General features: G+C 28.3%; 3 protein-coding genes across 3 annotated transcripts; 1 reads left to right on the top strand and 2 right to left on the bottom strand.

The window, feature by feature from the left end:
* Positions 1 to 3,178: 3,178 nt before the first annotated feature.
* Positions 3,179 to 8,541, top strand: LOC109813172 (uncharacterized). Its single transcript, XM_020377309.3, has 6 exons — positions 3,179 to 3,361; positions 3,742 to 3,778; positions 4,368 to 4,684; positions 5,969 to 6,127; positions 6,235 to 6,343; positions 7,171 to 8,541. Exons 1-6 carry the CDS (start codon positions 3,281 to 3,283, stop codon positions 7,386 to 7,388), a joined length of 921 nt encoding a protein of 306 aa, XP_020232898.2. The 5' UTR covers positions 3,179 to 3,280; the 3' UTR covers positions 7,389 to 8,541.
* Positions 8,542 to 9,270: 729 nt separating this feature from the next.
* On the bottom strand, positions 9,271 to 15,055 carry LOC109813174 (StAR lipid transfer-like protein). Its single transcript, XM_020377310.3, has 3 exons — positions 14,732 to 15,055; positions 11,510 to 11,580; positions 9,271 to 9,658 (listed from the first exon to the last, which is right to left on the bottom strand). The coding sequence occupies exons 1-3, from the start codon at positions 14,960 to 14,962 to the stop codon at positions 9,643 to 9,645; spliced, it is 318 nt and encodes a 105-aa protein (XP_020232899.1). The 5' UTR covers positions 14,963 to 15,055; the 3' UTR covers positions 9,271 to 9,642.
* Positions 15,056 to 18,060: 3,005 nt separating this feature from the next.
* LOC145956814 (B3 domain-containing transcription factor VRN1-like) lies at positions 18,061 to 20,880 on the bottom strand. The gene is made up of 4 exons (XM_083072521.1): positions 20,714 to 20,880; positions 20,040 to 20,385; positions 19,747 to 19,856; positions 18,061 to 19,658 (listed from the first exon to the last, which is right to left on the bottom strand). The coding sequence occupies exons 1-4, from the start codon at positions 20,819 to 20,821 to the stop codon at positions 19,389 to 19,391; spliced, it is 834 nt and encodes a 277-aa protein (XP_082928647.1). The 5' UTR covers positions 20,822 to 20,880; the 3' UTR covers positions 18,061 to 19,388.
* Between the last annotated feature and the right edge of the window lie 383 nt (positions 20,881 to 21,263).

The raw sequence follows: 21,263 nt of genomic DNA, 5'->3' as shown, positions 1-21,263 counted from the left end.
ATGAATTACCTGCGCCCAAGAATCAGTAATACCCGCAGAAACTATGGCTCTCACCCAATACATGATGTAATAGCCACATTCACACGAGTCTTGTTGCTTATTACACTAAAATGAGAAACAAATAACTATTATTTACAAAGTCAATAAACTTCAACATTTTTGTAGTGATATAAAAGACTAATTTGATCGTCGAAGCCGACTCTAAACTTCAACATTTTTATAGTGATATGAAAGACTAATTTGATCGTTGAAATCTTTTTAGCAAGTACTCTCTCCAATCCAAGAAGAAGAGAAGGCAACACACCATCAAATGTTGAAATACCGAAAGGAAATCTAGTCCAAACACATCAACCCCCAAACTATTCTTAATAAGAAGTTATTTTAATTTAATTAATAATTTTGAATTTGATTAAGAATCTACTTCTGTTAAATATTCAAAGAAAGAATATTGTTGGGCATAATAATTTTACTCAAATTGACAAGATTATTTTTTAGTAAATAATAATTATAGTTTAAAAGAAAATGATAGCGAAAGAGAGAGACGGAGAAAATAGTTCTCCAACCTAATCCTCTTTTCCTAAGTAAAAAAATATCAGTAAATAAACAAACAACAACCACTTCAAGCACGCAGATTTAGCAATGACAAAAGTAAAGGTTGAATAGTATATATTATTAAAAAAAATGATGTCACATGTAGGACTAATCATGTACTATGAAATATGTTAAATAGAATTGAAATGTTAGTATCGACCGCAAGATTAACGTTATTAGGGTCGGTTGAGCCACTCAACAAAATCCTTATAGTCTCAATTTCTAATTTCTTTTAATTATAAAAAACTAGTGTCAAATTTTTTTATTCTTAAAAATTATAATAATGACAACAAAATTCGAACTTAAGAGACTCTATATATATTATTTCAATATTATCACTAAGTTCACCCACTAACTTCCAAATTTAGAGATTAAAGTGTTGAAACCATGGAAAGAAAATATAAGATATTTTTCGATAGAAAATATTTTGGCATTAGTAGATTAATTTGTTATCTGTTTCTCTTCTAAGATATGACAATACATTAGATAGTGTGTAACGAAAGATCTCCAAATCAAATAACACTATTTCTAAATACAAAAGACTTTTACAATAATATTAAAAAAATATATATATCTCATAGAAGGAAGAAAACATTTTTCCATATGTTGTATCTAGGGATGAGAATAGGTTAAGTCTTAAATAGAGGTATATGCCTTGATCTCTTTGAAGTCTAGCATGACCTGATTTAATATCAAGTTTAGACTTTTAAAAAATCTATTATATAAAAAAGTTAGACTTAGGCTTATAAAAAAGTTTATTAGACTTGATAGATCAAGCTATTTATTTATATAATATAATAAAAAAATTCATATATATATATATGTATATAATTAAAAATATAAATAAACAAATAAATTTATAAAAAAAAGTAAATTATCAATATTTAAAATATTTTTTATACATTTTTTTCATTATAGGTTTATAAGCTTATAACTTGTGTACGGGTGTACATCAACATACATGGTTGTTACATGAATTATATTCTTTCAATAGAAAATGATTCAATTTTTATCCTATATTTCTTTTTAAAATTTAGATTTTAATAATATTGAATAAACTATATTTTAAAAATAATTTTGCTAATTTTTAAAAATTAAATTTATTAACTTAATTAATATTAATTTAAATATTTTTAAATAGGCAAATAAGTCAGGTCAAACTTTAAAAAAATTAAGTTAGATGTATAAAAAAATTTATAATAAATAATAAAGCAGACTTTAATTTTAATATTATATAATAGACTCAACCTATATATTCAAAGTCTGACATGATCTGACATATTCCTATCCCTAATTGTATTTATGTTGTTCATGTCATTTTCGTTGAGAACCATAAGTATATACATAAATTCATGGAAGCAATGTGCATGTATCCTTAAAATCCGAAAACTAAGTCAAAGTGATAAAACCATTAAACCACTTTCTAATGTGTATCAACATAAAAAAAAAAAAAAAAAAAAAAAAAAAAAAAAAAAGACTTGATCAAATAAAATTATCAAAATTAAAAATATTAAATAAATAATTAGATAAAAAATTGTAACAGAAAAAGTAGTTAAATAAAAATATTTAATTAAATTTTAAATTATAATAAAATTCTACAACGTACTCATACTTAAATAGGGTGTATCATTCTAAAGTATGTACATTGGTAGCAATTTATAGCTCACTATATTGGCAAAAATATTAGCAAATTTTCAAGTCTCTACATCGGTTGTAAGCCAAGAACAATGATAGGAACCATGAATTAATGCAATTATTTTTTAATCTAAAATTGAATTTGCTTTTGTTTGCAATCATGTTACATGTAACCGATATTGGTTGGAATTGTGGATGTGAATGTTAAATTGAATATTGATTAGTATTGGCAAAAAAAATTCACAGGCTTTGTGTTGTCCATTTTGTTTATACCCCAAATTTGACAAGACTAACGTTCATAATTCAAATGTTAATATAGGAATTGTGTTTGAAAAGTTGGAATTCGACCAAAAGTTAATTGATTATTGATGAAAGTGAAAGTAATTAACTCCTTTTTCATTCTTCGTGAACTATTTGTGCTTCTCGGATTCCTCGTTGACACTAAATCAAAGTTTTCATACAATTTTGATTAGATGACAATCCCAAAACCAAAAAGCATCAATTCAATTACAATTCCACTAATTTTCTTAACAAAGTTTATATATATCAATGAGAAATCTTATATGACTAATGCCAATGCTATATTTTTGTTCATATTTAAGTTAACAAACCTGTAACATATATAAACTTCAAAAATAATATCAATGCAGTTCACAGTCACAAACATTGTTTTTTATACTAAAGAAGTCAGAAAAGAACTGCAAAATGCATAAATCGATCAAGCTCGTAATAACGAAAACATGGATCACAATGTAATATGAAAGTGATGCATACGCGCAGGTAGCAGTAATCAAAGTCAATGAAGTAACTTTAGGGGTAACGAAAAGGAAGGGAAAACGAAAATGGGAGCACTATTCTCTTGACACTTTCAATTAAAAACACACATTAGGAAGTTTCCTAGGACTCTATGTTGGACCCTTTTCTGCTTCGATTCACATGCGTTGAACTTGTTCAACATTCAATCAATGTCGTTATTTTTAGCTCTCTCGTCATTCCCACTTCTTTGCTCTCTCCTATTCACATTCTTCCCACATTCTCCTCTTTCTTCTCCATCATGCTTTCGTTAAGGTTATTTCGCCTTTGCTCTCTTCATGCCACGTCTAACCAAGCTCCCATTCTTCAACAATGCTATAAGGTCTTTTGTGAAATCCCCAATCTCACTTTTTCTTCTTGCATTATTAATTTTCTCATTTCTTCTGCATTTTTACTGTAATATATTATCTCCAATCTTAATTATAAACAAAAAAAAATTGAATTTTTCTTTGATTCTAATCACATACCAATCGAAGTTAAATTTATTTTATGCCCTTTATTTATTATAAACTTAATTTCATATGCATTCATTTATAATTAATGTTAAATATAACAAGTATTTAAAGGAAATAATATCTTTTAAATAAAACTTATATTTATGGTATAGTTAATTAAAAGTAATCATATTAGTTATTTTTCTTTAATTCAATTATTTGTATTACTATTTCATTTCCCTCGTTATAACTAGAGGTTTTGTTTCAGGGGTATAAAGTAAATGGCCTTCGATCATCATTTACGGGTATGTTGAGCTTCAATTCATCTTAGCTATTTTATTTCTTGGTTCTTCACAATTTGTTCTAGATTCGAATTACCATTAACATCATATAGAGAGAAGAGAATGACGTAAAACTGCTTTAAACTATTGCAAAATCCATAAACTTAAAATGAATTTAATTATGAACTTTATTAATTAAGTAACGCTACGTAGCACAATTGTTATTTACGTATAGCCATAGTAATAGTAAACTAATCATACCGTAAAATTTAAGGAAACTACCATGCATCTTCTAGGTAAAGAGAAAAAGAAAAGAAGTTTGTTTTGTAGCATTTGAGTCAAACAAATCGCACCATAGTTTACGCAGTGTTTGGTATAAGTTTATTTGTATGATATCATATGTACACTATTAATCGATAATAGTATCTTTTTCAAGTGCTCTTGCTGAGAAAAATCACAAGCAAAATTATAACACTTTCCCCGTGGAAAATGGAAATCCGAGACCACTTTCACGAGGGAACAATTTCTCAATAAATGTACACGTTTTATAGGAAAACCCAATTTTCATTTTGTCGTGTGATTTCGGAAACACGAACACGTTGTGTCTGTGTAGGTTCGGGGGAAATGGGTTCAGACCAAAGTCCCGTTTCGTGCCAAAATGTGGTCGTGATGAGGCACGGCGAGCGCTTGGACAACTTGGAGCCGTCGTGGGTGGGCAGGGCGGCGCGGCCGTGGGATCCGCCGCTGGCCGAGGTGGGCCGGAAACGGGCTTTTGAAACGGGCTGGAAGGTCCGACAGGGTGTCGGGTCTCCGATCCGGCGGGTCTTCGTTTCGCCGTTCCTCCGCTGCGTCCAGACCGCCGTCGAGCTCGTGGCTTCGCTGTCCGCCGCCGCCGGCAACGGCGGTGCCCTTGGCCCTTACAAAGTCAAGGTTAGATTGTTAGCATGTTAGATTATATCGACTCTTGATTATGATTAATAAAAATGTTAAGAATGTTCGCACCAAGTCAAAAATCAACTCATTGAAAATAGATAAAACTCAAAAAGAATGTTTTTTTTTTTTTTTCAATTTCTTTATTTTAATAATATTAAGAAGGTAAAATTTAGTGTATATTAGTGATGAGTCAGAAACGGGTTGGGACAAGTTCATTTTTATCTTTACTCCTCGAAAAATTGATCAATTTCTTTATTTAAATTTAAATCCAACCTAATTAAGAATCGAAATATGTAGAATAAAATCAGATTAACCCAATGTTTTAACTTAACATAATAATACTAACGCATGTCTAATTAAATTATGAAATAAAATAAATATAAAAGTTAAATTAAAATATATTTTATCATATATATTTTAAATAAATAATGTTCTTATATATATAATACAGTATTATACAAAATATTATATATTAAAAAAATTTATTATTAATATATAATTATTTTAAAAATTTATACATTTTTAAAATAATGTGACAAATTGAAACAATTCGAAGTACAACTCGAACTCTTCTTAAAAATTATATCAACTCAAACTTTAAGATTTAACCCCTCTAATTAATAAGAAACTCAACTATATCTATAAATGGATTAGGTTTTGGTCAACTTGGAATATGTTATCCAGGCATCTACTAGGAGTCAATTTAGTGAGAGTTTAATATGATTTTGGGTTTTTATTGTTAAAATCTAGACAATAAACCAAACTAAGTCTGCATACTCCTTTCATATATATTTCTTTTTCTACATCATATAAAATTTAATGGTTTAAATAATTTCATACTCTTTATAATATTAGATTACTTTTATTTTGATTCTTTTAAAAAGAATACTCTTTATAAGATCTTTTTATTTATTTTGGCTGATGTCTCTCTTAAGTGATCACTTAATTATCAAAAATTAAAAAACAACTTTGATATTTTTCTAAATAATAGAATAAAAAAATTAATATAAGAGAAAATTATATCAAAATTCTGTAATTTTATGGGAATTGCAAAAGTAATATCAAGGATTAAATGAAATTGTATAACGAACAAACCAGGGGGAAAAATAAGAAAAAGAAAATGGAAATGAAAATAACCTTGATAAAAGATGAGAAATTGAAAGAGTTACAACAGCAATATCTTCTACCCCCTAAATTGCACTACAAAATAGTTTCTAAAATCCAATAACACAATCAAACCAACCAACACTAAAATTTTATCCCTCACTTTCACAACTTCAGGTCTCTGTTGAGTACGGATTATGTGAAATGATGAACAATAGGGCTATACGTCCCAATGTTGCCCCAAAAGATGGAAAGATGGGTTTTGATATAGCAGAGTGTGAAGCCATGCTCCCACCTGAGACAGTGGATACAAATGTAGAAAGGGTGTATAAAGAGGTATAGTATAGAGGACTTCATATTAATATAATTTTACTTTTTTTTTAAGTATGCATAAAATGCATCTATGCAAACATTATTTAGGCTGATGGAAACTTTTTCTTCAGTTGCCCCAGTGGGGAGAGTCTGTTTTACAAGCAGGGGTGAGATATCAACAGTTAATTAAGGACCTTGCAGATAAATATCCTACTGAGAACTTGCTACTTGTTACACATGGTAAAAATTCAATTCATGTCCTTATAAGAGATTCTATAAAGTTTGATTCCTTTGTGTAGATGTCTGAAATGGTGGCACCCTCTGGCCGTAGTATATTATTTTGATTTAATATATTAGCAAATCCTAAATTCTTAAAATAAATATTAGTACTTGGATCTTTGTAATTAGGTCTTGAAGTTAGTAAAATCATCACAAATTATTATTTTTATATCAGCTTCAAGTTATCATAAATTAATTTCAGGAACCCAATTAGAAAAGTTATAATTTTTTATAGGTTAGGGAATAGAGACCTAATTAAAAAAATTCAGTTAAAAATCTCTTAAATGTTCAAGAACCTACTAATATATATTAACCCTATTATTTTCTACCCTTTTTGCTCCTTTATTACATAAATAGTAAGAAAAATTAAAATAATTAAATTTTGATGAACTTTCAGTGGCAAATATTTTACATGATCAATTAATCATAATTCATTCTAGATACGATTACACACAATATATATATATATATATATATATATATATATATATATATATATATATATATATATATATATATATATATATATATCAGATACAACAAATTTACCCATGTAACAATATGGGATCAAATGAGAGTGTAAAAAACTTTTATAGTATAAGTACATTTTAATTAAATTAAAATAAAAAAATACAAAAAAAAGTAAGGCAAAAAGCGCATGAAGCTATGTTTTTTGGTACATTATCAAACTATTTTTTAGAGAGTTATGTTAGGAAAAGCTACCTTGAATTTGAAGTGTTGAAGAGTTATTTTCCAAGTTGAATAGTAACTGAATTAAACATTTGCAGGGGAAGGAGTTAAGGTGGCTGTTTCTTCATTCAGAAAGGATGCTGTGGTAAATGAAGTGGATTACTGTGGATATGTAGAACTTAGACGTCCTATTTTCAAGAAAGATGATACATTTACAACTGGAGAATTTGATTTACTTACTCCTAGTGGTCAAACTGGTGTAAGCTATTTCCTTCCACATCCTTTGAGAAATGACACCAACCAAACTTCGCCATGATCACATACACGTGATTCTCACTTTTGGGTGGTGTTTGTTTCAAAGTTTGTAATTATATTTTGAGAATTAACATCAGTAGAATGTTTTCAATTAGGTAAGTTAGATTCATGTTTGGTTAGAGTTTAAGATGATAGGAATTTTCATATGGTAGAAGAAGGAATAAAAAATGAAAGTGAAAATAGATCTTACTGTTTCGAATACAATGATACGTCATACCTTCAATAGTTCCAAAGAAATTTAACATATCCACACGTTGATATGGAAATGAAAGGGAAGTAAAATATCAAGATACATTCTTCAAAAATCAACTGTCTATAAAAGATTTGAGGTTGGAGCAGTTTATAATTTTAGCATGGGAATGTTTTAGTTCCAATGCAATGTTCTCAAGAATAATTTTACAAAACTTAGACACACTAGTCCAAAAAATCGATACGTTTGTAGGATTTAGAGAAATGACTTTTTTTTTTTTTTTAATTATTGGTATCTACTTATCTCATTTGCAAGTAAGCAGCTAATATGATCTTTGAATTTGGAAGGCACTATTATATTAGTTCCAAGTTAAGAAATTATCAAATTAATTCCTAGAAAGTCAAATAAATCATTAAATTTAACTACTTGTTATCATTTTAATCCTTGAATATATATATATATATATATATATATATATCAATATTATCATTTTAATTACATATATCTTTTTTAATTTTAGATTAGTATAATTGTCAATTTATTCTTTCAAATTATTTTATAATTTTTTTAATTACAAAAATTAATATAACAACATTTTTCAAATTCAGGGATCAAAATGGCGTTTAATCTCACCTTATTAAGTATCATTGAATGACAGCTTGTGTGCATTGGTTAGGATAATTGTTTGTAATGTATTAACTTTTATGTAAAATTATTTATTAATGTTTATCTATAATTTTATGGGAAAACTATATTGACAAAAATCATGTTTTGATGTGAAAAAAGTGGAAATCAGTTTTCTATGTAATAAGGATAATTACATTGATTGCCCCTGAAGATAAGATAGCAATACTACACCTTTCTTGATTAAAAATTAACACTTACCTCCCTCCAAACTTCCACGTTTTGTTATATAAGTATATCGTGGGTATTTCCTTAAAAAAAAAAAAAAAAAAAAAGATATTGTACATATAAAGTGTAGGCATAATTAATGCTATCATAAAGAACACAAGAATACTTCTTGGCTGCATCAAAGTAATTGCTAAAGCCTTCATATGCAAGGTTCAATGCTGACCCAAATGCAAGAAACAATCTTCTTTTTGTTTATCATCAGTTAAGGAACTAGTCTAAGAATTTTAAGGCAGATACACCACATTACTATTTAAAAAAAAAAAAAAAAACAGAGAGAACAGAACACACACACACAGAGATAAACCGATCTTTGCATCAAACATGAGTTATGTATTGCAGGAAGATATCACCTACTTAAACATTAACAAAACAATTGAAAAGTGTTTCATTTGACAAGTTAGAAGTTAAAAATATGATGCAGATAGTTATTCTCCATGTTAAGACTCACATCTCTCTTCTTCCTAGTGAGCTGATGTCATAAATATTCAATGACAATGGTAGTATTGAGTTGCTTGCTTCCTCGTAGCAACCAATTATTGTTCTTAAAATTGGAACATCGGTCTCGAGCACTTTCAGAATATTCATTTGCTATAGTTTCATGGTTTTTCATTTGTATAAAATTAAATGAGAGCAACAATTTAAATGAGTCCCAATATTAGAGTCCCATGGACAGTTCCAAAAGGATAGACGTGATTCTACTTTCTGTTGTTAATCTTTGAAACTGTTTCAAGATAAGAATATATCATGTGCAAATCAACTGGAAGAAATAATGGTACCACTGTTGAAACGGATGAGAAACAACATTTTCTCTTTTATAAAGAGGGAAAATTAGATTCCACTTCATGAAATAAAAGTGTTGACTGACTATATTCAATGAAAATTGATGACACAATGGATAGTTGCATGCCCCAAACCGGCAAGGTATTGTGCAACCTCAGGGCAAAAACTGAAAATCCATCGGTCGAATGTTTCTAACAAGCATATGATTGTTGAATTGCGCATAAACCTTCAACCCTTCCAACTACCATTTCATGAATGCTTATAATTGTTGCATCCACTAGGGAACCAAACCACCAAAAAACAGCATAAGACTTGACTGAGCCTTTTGTCATGAATCATCCATATTCATTCCTATCCAAATAAATATGCTATTTTATTTCATAGAAGACCTACAAGGTATTAAAAGCCCGTCAATGACGATAGAAGAAAACAAGAATTAATGTCATCCGGCAGAAAATATTTTGTTCTATCTAATAAAAGAAATCATGATGAAAAGAAGATAAATCTAGAAGTGGAGGTATATACTATTCTATCTATAGCTCATAAATCACTTCATTCTGACCAGGTTCAGATTGAGTTCTAGGCATGTTCAAATTATGTTACTAATCTCTTAGAATGTGTTTGGATGAGAAATTTAAATTGAGTAATTTATTTTTTAAAAGAATTTTAAATATCTTTAGGTAAAATGCCTTGTTTGGATGGATAATTTTCAAAGCATTTGAAATCCAAATATTTGTGAAATTTCTTAAAAAAGTGAAATTTCAAATTCTTCCAAAAAAGTAAGAATTTGAAATTCTTCATATTTTTTTTTCTTATCTCACTTATATATGTTTTTTATATTTCTTCTATCTCTTATATTTCTTTTTGCATCTCTCTCTTCCATCCCTCATATTCTACTTTTTCTCTCCCTTCTCTACTCTCTCTCTTTCTTTTTTTTCTCTCCCAAGTTCTTTTCTTAATTATGGCATATTCAAAAATATTAATAATTATTTTAATTATTGAATATTCAAAAATATTTTTGAATTATTAAATATTATCTAATATTAGTTTTTAAAACTATTAAATATTTAAAAATTGATAATATTTATTTTTATAAAATTTAATCTTAAAATCTCAATATATATATAATCAATTTTAACCATGGAGAAAATCAAATTACCATAACTAAACTAAAAATTTAAAATTTAAGAAATTTGAATTGACTTATCCAAACAAAACATTTAAAAAGTGATGAAAATTTAAATAAAAGTAATTCAAATTCCAAGAATTTCAAATTCCAAGAATTTCAAATTCCTTAAATTTCTAAAAATCCTTATCCAATTATATCATTAATGATTGTTGCATTTGCTCAATAAAAGCTACCAAATGCATTGAAACATTAACATAGTATTTAGTTGTAAGGGCAGGGAGGGGAGGGATTTTTAAAACTTTTTCTTGTTTGATTCAATTTTTAGGAGGAGAGGGGAGGGGAGCAAAACCTCCCCTCATCTAATTTTAGCCCCACTCCAAAATTGGAGGGATTTGGAAAGGAGCCCCTCTCCAATATTGGGGGGAATTGGAAAGGAGAGAAACATTTTTAGTATAATGTCCAATATATCGTTACTTCTGTTATTAAATTTAAAATAATAAGGATACAAAAGTATTTTGCTTTTAAAATCCCTACCCTTCCCTTCCCCTCCTCTCAACCAAACAGATGCTTCATTCCCTTCCTTCCTTCCTCTCAAAATTTGGAGGTGAGGGGTCTTCCCCTTCCTTCCCTCCCCTCCTTTCCTTTGAATGGAGCCTAAAGCAAATGCAAACTCTCCAGATCTCAGAAACAAGAAAAGCCCCAGTATTTTCATATCTCTAAGCAATTCATTTCCCCCACTCCACCCCTAAAATATAAAATAGCATTTGTTAAAGATAGTCTCCATCCCAACAGTTCACTCTTTATTTTTATTAAATTTTAAGGGTCTTGCTAACATGTCCAAACAGAACTGATCTAAAAGTACCTTTCATTAAATACTTCTAATTACTTGAAGAAGGAAATATAAAAAGCTGTCTGAGATTTCAAGATATTAAATGTTTTTACAGTTCATTTAGTCCTTTTTACTGTCATCCAGTAATTTTGTATCCTTAGAACCATTGTTTTTCTTCCTTTTGCAGCGGTAAACAATATTTTATAACTTATGCAGAAAGTGTATTTCATAATAAAGTTTGAAGATATATTTTCTTTATATGAACTAAAAACAGATGCTTACTTATCCTGTGTTCGTGGAGGTAACCCAAGTTTTGCTCTTAAATTTGCTCCTGCTTCCATGAGATCTTCCACCTATATGCAATAATATAAAGTACATGAAAAAGTCATCTCCTCATATAAATCATCTGAGACTGATCAAAGGCAGACATAATTTTTAATGAAAACCAACATGAAGGGAAGCAGATCCACAATCATGTGAAAAGAAAATAAATAGTTCTCTTGATATCTATAATAACATTTTCCACCAACCATCTTTGAAATAAGAAATGATAAATAGTAAAGTACAAAATGCATTGTCTAATGATAACATTTCCACTTGAACTTCTTTCATATCAATCACAACCATCTGTAGTATCACACGAAGAAAAAAAATATAGAAGAAATGTTCAATGTTGGACAAAGAACCAACTAATGAAGAACCTCAAATTTAGTTTATACTTGTTATAAGAAAAAGAAAGCTATTAATTGACCCAAGTTAACATAGTTGTAAAAGAGAATTGCAGAATTTAATTTAAAATAATGAGCTAAATGTTATGGCTAATGAAAGAAAAAAACAAGTTTACAACTTTTGTCATGCATCGAATGCACAACTTTGTCATGTGAATGATGAATCTTCCAGATTCAAGTTTTAGAAACATAACACCAACCAAACTGATGTATCAAGAAATCTCTGAAGATTGGTTCAGATCCAGGAAAGTATAAGTAAACTTCAGCGTTAAACAGAAGGTGACTGTTTCACTAATGACAAAATCCAGACAGTGGGTTTCCATAGACCCATAGATTTGGCCCAGTTGGTCTTTTCTCAATACCATTATGCAATTTATGTTATTCTATAAACTGCACGTGCGTTATAAATAAGCTTTATGCCAGTGTTGTTAATTAGCTGCTATAACACTATTGCGTTGCAGAAATCCTTGAATCTGCAATCATGACTCCGTCATCAATAGCAGCCACTACGGTGTCATGTTTGCAGCATGTATCTTACATCCTCTAGTCATCTCTGTCGAGTCTCTAACTAATTGAACTTTTTGAGTAAATTTTATGTCAATTTTTATGAATTTTTTTTTTATGTTTACATACAACTTATGTTTTTATACATACATAATTGATATATATTATATATTTTAACTGCTATGCAACTTCTGCTATTTGCCCAATATGCTATCCACTACATGATATAACAGATTATTGGCTTTCTGCCATTTTCAGCAATCCGCATTTGATAACACTGATTTATGCATTAAAAAGTATAAGCATTTAAGAGTCATGACTCATGGAGTAGCAAGCTCACCTTAAATACATTTGACACCTAACATCAACAGAATTCAATCCTTGATTTAAACTGCTTCAAATCATTTTTTGCATTTCAATAAAATTCACCAATAACTTTACATTCATTGGAAAAACATAATCCCGCTTTCAATAAAATTCACCAATAACTTTACATTCATTGGAAAAACATAATCCCGGTAAACATACTTAAAGCATCAGCCAAGTTGTAGCTTTATGTGTGAGTGAATATCCTTAACCCTACCTCTTAACATTTTGTCAGTACTCACCACACATTCCTAACATGTCTAATACATCCTCACAATACTTCCATATTAATAGTAAAACATAGAAAAACTAGCTTTGATTTCATGTTTATTATGTCACACAATAGTAAGTCAAGGAATGCTTTATCCAAAATACAAAGACAGCATATTGGTGCTTCATTCTCCCTTATCGAAGGGCCTAAGGAGTACAAAGAACAGTAATATATCTGAAATTATCATTCTATATAGTGTATAAATTCATTTAGAATTAACAACTAATTAGGAGTCTATTTGTTTAAACTTTTTTTTTTCCTATAAAAGCGCTTATTTTTAATAAAATAAGCCCTTTTTTTTTTACTTTTTGATGTGTTTGTCTAAACTTCTTTTTTTAAAATAAGCAATTTTCTGCTTTTTTTTAAGAAGCAACTCCTATATGCTTTTTAAAGAATTGCGTTTTTTAAAAAGAACTTGTTTAGAAATACTTCTTTGTAAGTTTAAACAAACAGACACTAGATCTCACGTGAAATTAGTCATAATGACAGCTCTGTTCACCTAAAATATTTCTGTTCATCATTCAACCACATCAACTCTGCACAAAAGATCAACAGCAGTTCAATTTGGCCTCAATTACTCAATTTGATACTAGAATACATTCAACTAAGCTAACGTAAACCATTTTATTCATTTTGAAGATTTTCATAAAAATCATATCATTTGTCAATAATTTTGCAACTAATGTTACTCAGGAGTCGAACAATCAATCAAGAGCTGACTGGAATGGATTATATTTATCATAACTAGACTACCATGGCAGAAGAACGCACTATTAGCATCTATTCACTGCTGCCAAGATATGAACAAACATTAATAAAAGGAAAATCACATGTCCTAGGAATTTTCAGTAGCTGAAAACTAGTTTTTCTCTTTGACCAGTGTGTAAACAATGTAACTAGTAATTTCTTCCAGTTCAACCTCAAATAACTAAAACGCAATAGTTCCTCCCAACTCTAACCATACAGTATACATGATTATCCTCTTTCAAGCTCAAATTCCCTTGGTAACTAGCATCACTGAAAAACAGAACTTCTTCTCACAAGAAACCAATGAGCTACATATAAACAAGCCAAAAACCCACTTCACAAATCACAATTCACTTCACAAGATTACCTAATCACACAAAACTAACCAACCCACCTTTTTTTCCTCACTAGGCATTTCTACAAGCGACAAACCCTCTATTGACCTTTTACTCAACATGAATTCCACTGCCTGATACAGAACTTTCAAGAACTTACATGACATTTCACATTGCTCAAACACCCTTGTCAACTTCTATTTTTTTGTCCTGGACATGGTCCACACAATGCCCGAAATCTGATAACTAAAGACTAATTTATGCTACAGCTTCCACACGAAACAAAACTTGGGAGCACCAATTCAACTCCCTAGTTAAATTGAATTACTTAGAAGCAGGCCTTCTTGCCACCACTAAAAACACCATTTCAGAATTCACTCTCCATAATCACCCAATCAATAACCCCATCCACTACATTCCCACTCCACAAGCAAAAAAACCCCTTTCATTCAATACAACTTCAGCTACACGAATACCCCTATCCCTTCACCCTAAAACAAAACTAAGTCACCCCTAAAGAGATCACAAACACAAAACATAAAGCGAGTGGTACCTTGTGGATGCCGTTAGCTTGTAGGATGAGGAGGGAGGCGGAGGCGGCGCTGCCGACGAAGAGGGAGGCGACGGCGAAGGCTTTGAGAGGCATGAAGCGAGAATCGCCTGCGTAGCCTTTGGCGAAGGAACGCATTCCCAATCCCATTTGAGCAGCGCTGGCCACACCCCACCACCATCTGATCCCACCGCCACCGTCGCCGCCGCATGCGGCGGGCTCCTCCGTCTCCATATTCTCTTCTGATTTTGGGTTTACTTTACTCAATCACCAGCGAGGGAAGGTCTCTCTCCGTTGGCAGCACCTCTTGGAATTTTTCACGGCTTCACCAAAGACTAATTAACTTATACCTTCTCTCTTCATATTTTTTTTTATTTAATTTGGTTTTTTTTCTTCAAATGTTTTAATTTAATTTTCTAATTTTAAAAAAATGCATGTGTCTTTCATTTCATAATGAAATTAGATAGATGGATAACATTAAGTTTTTTTTTTAAAAAAAAATAAATGATTAAACTTAAACATTTAAAATTAGTAACATTAAATTGAATATTAAAAAATAAAAAAGATTAAAATTATAAAACTATTAAGTTAGTCTTTAAAATGTGAAATAAGTTCTTAAATTTAAATATTTACTCATTTAAATCATTGAATATATATTTATATTATTACTTTAATCACATTTTTTTTTAATTTTGAATTAATGTAATTGTAAATTTGTAATTTTAGAAACTAATTTTATAATACTTTTAGTTTTAGGAACTGATATGATATTGTCTTGCAAATTCAAGGACTAGTTATTTTTTCATGTCAGGTCTTTTAATAATTAGATATGATGTAAAATACCATTTTAGTATTTTAAACTCCAACACAAGCATTTTGGTCCATGTAACTATTAAAATACAAAAAAGATTGTAAAAGTGTAAAACGTTATTGATGTTAGTCCATCCATGTGTTTACCATTATTAAAGTTAACGCTTGTACCAATATAACAACTGACTTTACACATGTGGGTGACTCACACTTGACATGCATTAAGATCCAAAAATTTTAAATAATAAAGATAATATTTATTTATATATTTATAATATTAAAAATTTTATATATAATTTTTAAAAATATAAAAATTATTAAATTGATCAACATTTGATAATTAAAAGACATGATTATCATTAAAAAGAATATTGCATAATACTATAACTATATTGTTTTATATGAAAAAATTAACTAACACTTGTTAGGATCTTTAATAAAGAGTCCTAAAAAATACTTAAAAAAGAAAAATAGGAAACTGATTTATTATGATTCTATTTTCAATTTTAAAAAATTGATAAGAAAAAGGTAATTGTACTTATAGATGCATCTAACCATTTAAGTCGTGTCGAAGTTAGATAAAAACAACAAACGAAAGACACTATAAAATTGTGTTTGTCCATTATATATAGAAGAAAAATTTGTCTCAGGTTTATATATATATATATATATATATATATATATATATATATATATATATATATATATATATATAATGTTCATTAAAGGTAATTAAAAAAATCTAAAAATAAAAATGATTTTTAAAAAAAAAAATACAATCTACATCGATTTTCCTAAGAATTGATGTAAATTTATGCATAATATACATCAGTTTTAAAATCGATGTAAAAATATATATATCTTCCTAGTCGCTCTATTCTACATTAATTTTAGAGCTAATGTAAATGATTTCACAAAATCGTTGTAAATAATGTATCATGTAATAGTGACAATATCATCCTTTTTTTGTGTACATTTTACAGTGAATACACATAAATATCAACTATACACACATTAACCAACATTTAAACAAGAATCAAGTAACTTTTGGGTTTAACTCTCCAAAACCCCAACTTCTCACCTTCTACAACTATCAATAAAATCAATATTCAAGTCATCATTGGATGAATTCGATAACATAAATTAACTTAAAGAATCATTAAAAAAAAAAAAAAAAACTTCAGTTACATCATTTAGCCTCATTTAACTAAAATTAGCAAGAAATTCAAGAAGAACAACAAAGACCTTTATAGGGTCAACTTCGCTCCTCAAAAGACACACAATAGTGTTATATACACGCGTCATGCAAAAATAGTGATAAAATATCAAAGCCTTTGTTTAAATAGGAGAAAAATATTTATTTTATCTGTGCTCACAACAGTTATCCAAAAAGAATTTTCTTTCTCTTTACACTTTTTCCTAGAAAATAATTTTTTCTCTAAAATATAAGTTTTTTTTTCCTAAGATTCATATTTTTCACCCGTAACTCCTAATTTAAATTCTTCATATCTTCTCCGATTCATTTAGTTTATTTATTTAACTCTTTCGTGTATTTTCAACTTAAACTATTTTTCCATCTCATATTCAATATTATAGAATTTTCTCAAATTGTTTAGAGATAAATTATCTTTATATCCATTAGTTATCGTTATCTCTTTTAACTTCCATATTGATTTAAATAATTATTTTTTATCTCTTATCTTATTTAAGTTATTATATCTTGCCTGATTTAAAGTACGATGTCTTTCTCATTTTTGATTTGGTGGAGTAAAATGATAAAGTATCTCTAATTTCTTGGGATCCATAATGAATCATCATTATTATTTTTAAAAAATTATTCTATTGTTTATCTTCATATACTTAATATTCTTCTTTATACAAATTTATTAAAATATATCAAGATTATTTGATATATATATATACTTTAATTATATAATATCAACCATTTTTTTTTTACTTTTTACCACAAATAATTCTAATCATACAATTTACACATTAGGTTTGAACAAGCATTGTATGCATGAGCGAAAATACTAATATGTAAAAAATCGCATGCCGAATTGCTGAAAAAAATATTGCAAAATTTTGACAGTGCATGCATATATAGAGATGTTATCACTAATTAATTATTTTATTTTATTTTTTATCTTAATAATGAAAACTAATTTTATCATTTTATTTCTCAAAAACAAACTTCATCAATCTCTTTTAATTTCTCCAATTATCTCTTCTTTTATTTCTTATTTTTGAAAAATTTATACCTTCACTTTTTTATTATTTTTGCGTTATTCACAAAAGCACAAAAGTCATGATCTGAAAATCAGACTGGATTTAGTGTTTCGAATTTAGGTTTTATGTAAAAAAATAAAATATGTTTAAAAAAATAGTAAGAAATAAGAGAGAGATAATCCAAGAAAATAGAACAATTTTTTTTTGAAAGATTAAACAGATAAAGTTTATTTCCATTATTAAAAAATAATAAAATAATTTATATTAAAATAATATTTGATTAATATGCTCATGGACTAAAAAAGTGTACATGCTCAATTGTTTTTTTAATAAGAAGATATATCTTCTTCCTATTAAATCTTTAAAAGAGTAAAATGATACTTATAGTTGCAGTTGAGCACATTTACATAAAAAATAAAAAATAAAAAACTAGAATACCCAAGTAGCTTTAGTATTATTTTACTAAAAAAATTATAATATACTTTATAGTAACATAATATATATTAATAAACATTGCTTTTATCTATATTGTAGATAAAATATATGTTTGTATATTATTAAAAAACATAGATATAAGTTATAGTGATGCACAATATGTATTGTTAAATCTCATAGAAAATTAATATTAAAATTATGTGTAATTATATGTTAAATAAGTTTATTTTTATATATATTATATATAACAACACTTTTTATATGTTTCTATATGTATTTTTTCTTGTAGTGTTTGTAATGAAAATTACTACCATGTTTTATTTAAAAATAATATGAAAAAAATCATAAAACATAATACTGTTTTCTAAAGAAAGAGATTCCCTCATGGAATAAAGTAAGCTATGGTTATTGTTCAAAAAATTAACAATTGAAATTTCTTTTTGACAGAAACAATTGAGATTTTATAAATAGATAATTTAATTTTCAGTAAATTATTGTGACTTTATTTTTGAAAGATTCAAATCATAAAATGCAAGACTTTTTTCAAGGCAAGAATAATTTAAATACTCCTAAATCCTAATAATTTCCCTAAATATACAAGTGAGAATTATTATAGACAAAACTTTGAGAGAGTTTTTTTTAATCTATGATTAGTGTTATTTTTTAATCATAATTAAAATTTAGTTTAATAATATATATTTACTTTTAATACAAATTCTCATATACATAAAAAAATAATATCAATTATACCTAAAGAACAATTCATATACCATTCTTATTAGATAATAACATAATCAATTCCTAACAAACCGTATCTAAGTTTTGTTCAAATTTTAATTTTCATAAGAAAACAATACTAGCTTGTCATCACCAAATATGAGCCATACCTAAATTTTTTTCATAGTAAAATACTACTTAATAATATTTATTGAGTAATAAGTAAAATATATTTTAGAGGTTAAAGCAATGATGCTAGTTAAAATAGTCTCGCTGCACTCTTGCGCTGGCCATGTATCATAACTCCTATTTAATCTGAATCAACAATAATTGCCTATATAATCTGAAGAAAGAAACAGTCTTGTGATTTAAAACAAAACAACAGTGTTATCGTTTCCAATAATTTTATTTAAAGCTTTGAACTTCAAAGCAACAGAATTTTTTTTAAAAAAAAAAATACTGAACAGCATTAGGTTATTGGCCTTTTAAGAGATGAGTATCTAGAAATCGAAACCTTCATCACCAAGTCATCACTACTGTTTAGGAGTTGAAACAAGCAAGCATCTCCTTCTTTTAAATCGTTATCCCTCGCAAAAGCTGGCCATTGTGCAGTAAAATAACTTGATGATTTATTGTGATAATGGCTCAACTTAACCCTCCATGATCTATCTCCAACTAGAAGCATTACATATTGTTCACCAGATTTTATGAAACTCTTCAATGGACCCTTTGGCAGATACTGCATGACATGCATTAATTTTCACCTCAATCAGATTTTAATTCGGGAAATTGGATGCATTATATGATTTCTTAGTTTGAGAACATACCATGCACTGCCTAATTAAGTGGCTTGCTTTCATTATCACCGTGAAGGAAGTATTCACTGCTTCAAGAACTCCATACTTACTAATGGATGACCCTTCAATTTTTCTCTTACCTAAAAGAAAGGAAATTGTTAAACATAAGCAAAGTTAAAAATTCTTTATAAACTTCTATTTCCAAGACTATATAAAAATCACAAATAAACATTGAGAAATTAATAGAAACCAAGATTCTTGCATGCCGTTTTGGTCTCTGACTTTTTGATGAAATACAGTGCCCTCCTGCAAATTGGACTTACCCTTTTTATTATATCCATTTGTTCTTCGTATCTTATGTTGTTGAATTTCTTCACTTTTGATTCTGGCCCTTTTGTGATTTGCTTTGTTGATAGGGTATTCTATCTCTGTACCACTCATATCACATATGAGTACATGAAAATGGGATGCTCCATCATATCTGAAAATCAGTAAGTGTCCATGGGCTAAAGAATGATGCTTCACAAACTCATCCCAACCTTTTTGAAACCAAACACTACCATTGATTTTCTCCAAGTTTACCCTCCATTCTGCACCATTAGGAAGCTTAAGAAACATTGTGCTGGACAAGTATTTTCCATATTTGCTCACAAACATTGGTGGAAGTTTCTGTTGTGCAGATCCAGATTAGTAAAAGTGTATAATTTAAAGTATGTGTAAACATATTCTAATTTGGACTACATGCATCAGAAAATTCACTATACCCATTTGACAATCCAGTTACAAACCGACCAATTGTAATCGTAAGGTTTTAATTTACCACAATTTCTGGCAATATCAAGCATCGGAACAAAATAATAACCATGCCACAACATAAAACCTTTACTAGTTTGTGATTGCATGAATGTTAAGAATGAAGCATTAATTATTTTGGTGACTAATAGCATGTAACGTGAATAAAGAGTGTGATCTTCAAAATGCAACCATATAAACTTACTAGTTTTCCTTGGAGAAGGTTGTTAGAGAGCATGATCCTCAAAAAGTGGATTGAGTTTGATGTACTACCTCCATTGGAGGCACCTCCAAGGTTAAGTTTTGAAATCATTCTCAACGTCCAAGAGCACCCAGAAGTAACAGAGAGACCAGTCTTTGATGCTATTTATCCTTGCGTTTTTATTTTGAACTGTCACCAAACAAATTGGAGTTAAACACTGCGTTAACAAACCGTCATCTTTATTGATCTTTTCGAAGAAATTATTGAGCTTTTTGACAGAGTTTTATTGATTTTTTTTAAAAGAAACAAAAATCTTTTACTAAAATTAATATGTTTTTTTTTAATATTTGAAGATCTATTTTATTTGATGCGGAGAATATTCATAATAAAATTTATTATTATCCAAATATTATTATTTTAATGAAAAGAATATGATTTGATGTAAAAAAAATATTTTTAAGATATAAACATTATTTATTAATTAAAGTAGCAGAATCAACGTCTAACATTATTTTTTTTCTCATTTGATAATATAGTTAATCTATTTTGAAAT

Source organism: Cajanus cajan, chromosome 4 (genome assembly GCF_000230855.2).
Source record: "Cajanus cajan strain Asha chromosome 4, NIPB_CcT2T_4, whole genome shotgun sequence".
NCBI classification, from domain to species: Eukaryota; Viridiplantae; Streptophyta; class Magnoliopsida; order Fabales; family Fabaceae; genus Cajanus; species Cajanus cajan.
The sequence above is the reverse complement of the archived record's forward strand: the minus strand, read 5'-3'. Positions and strand labels throughout refer to the sequence as shown.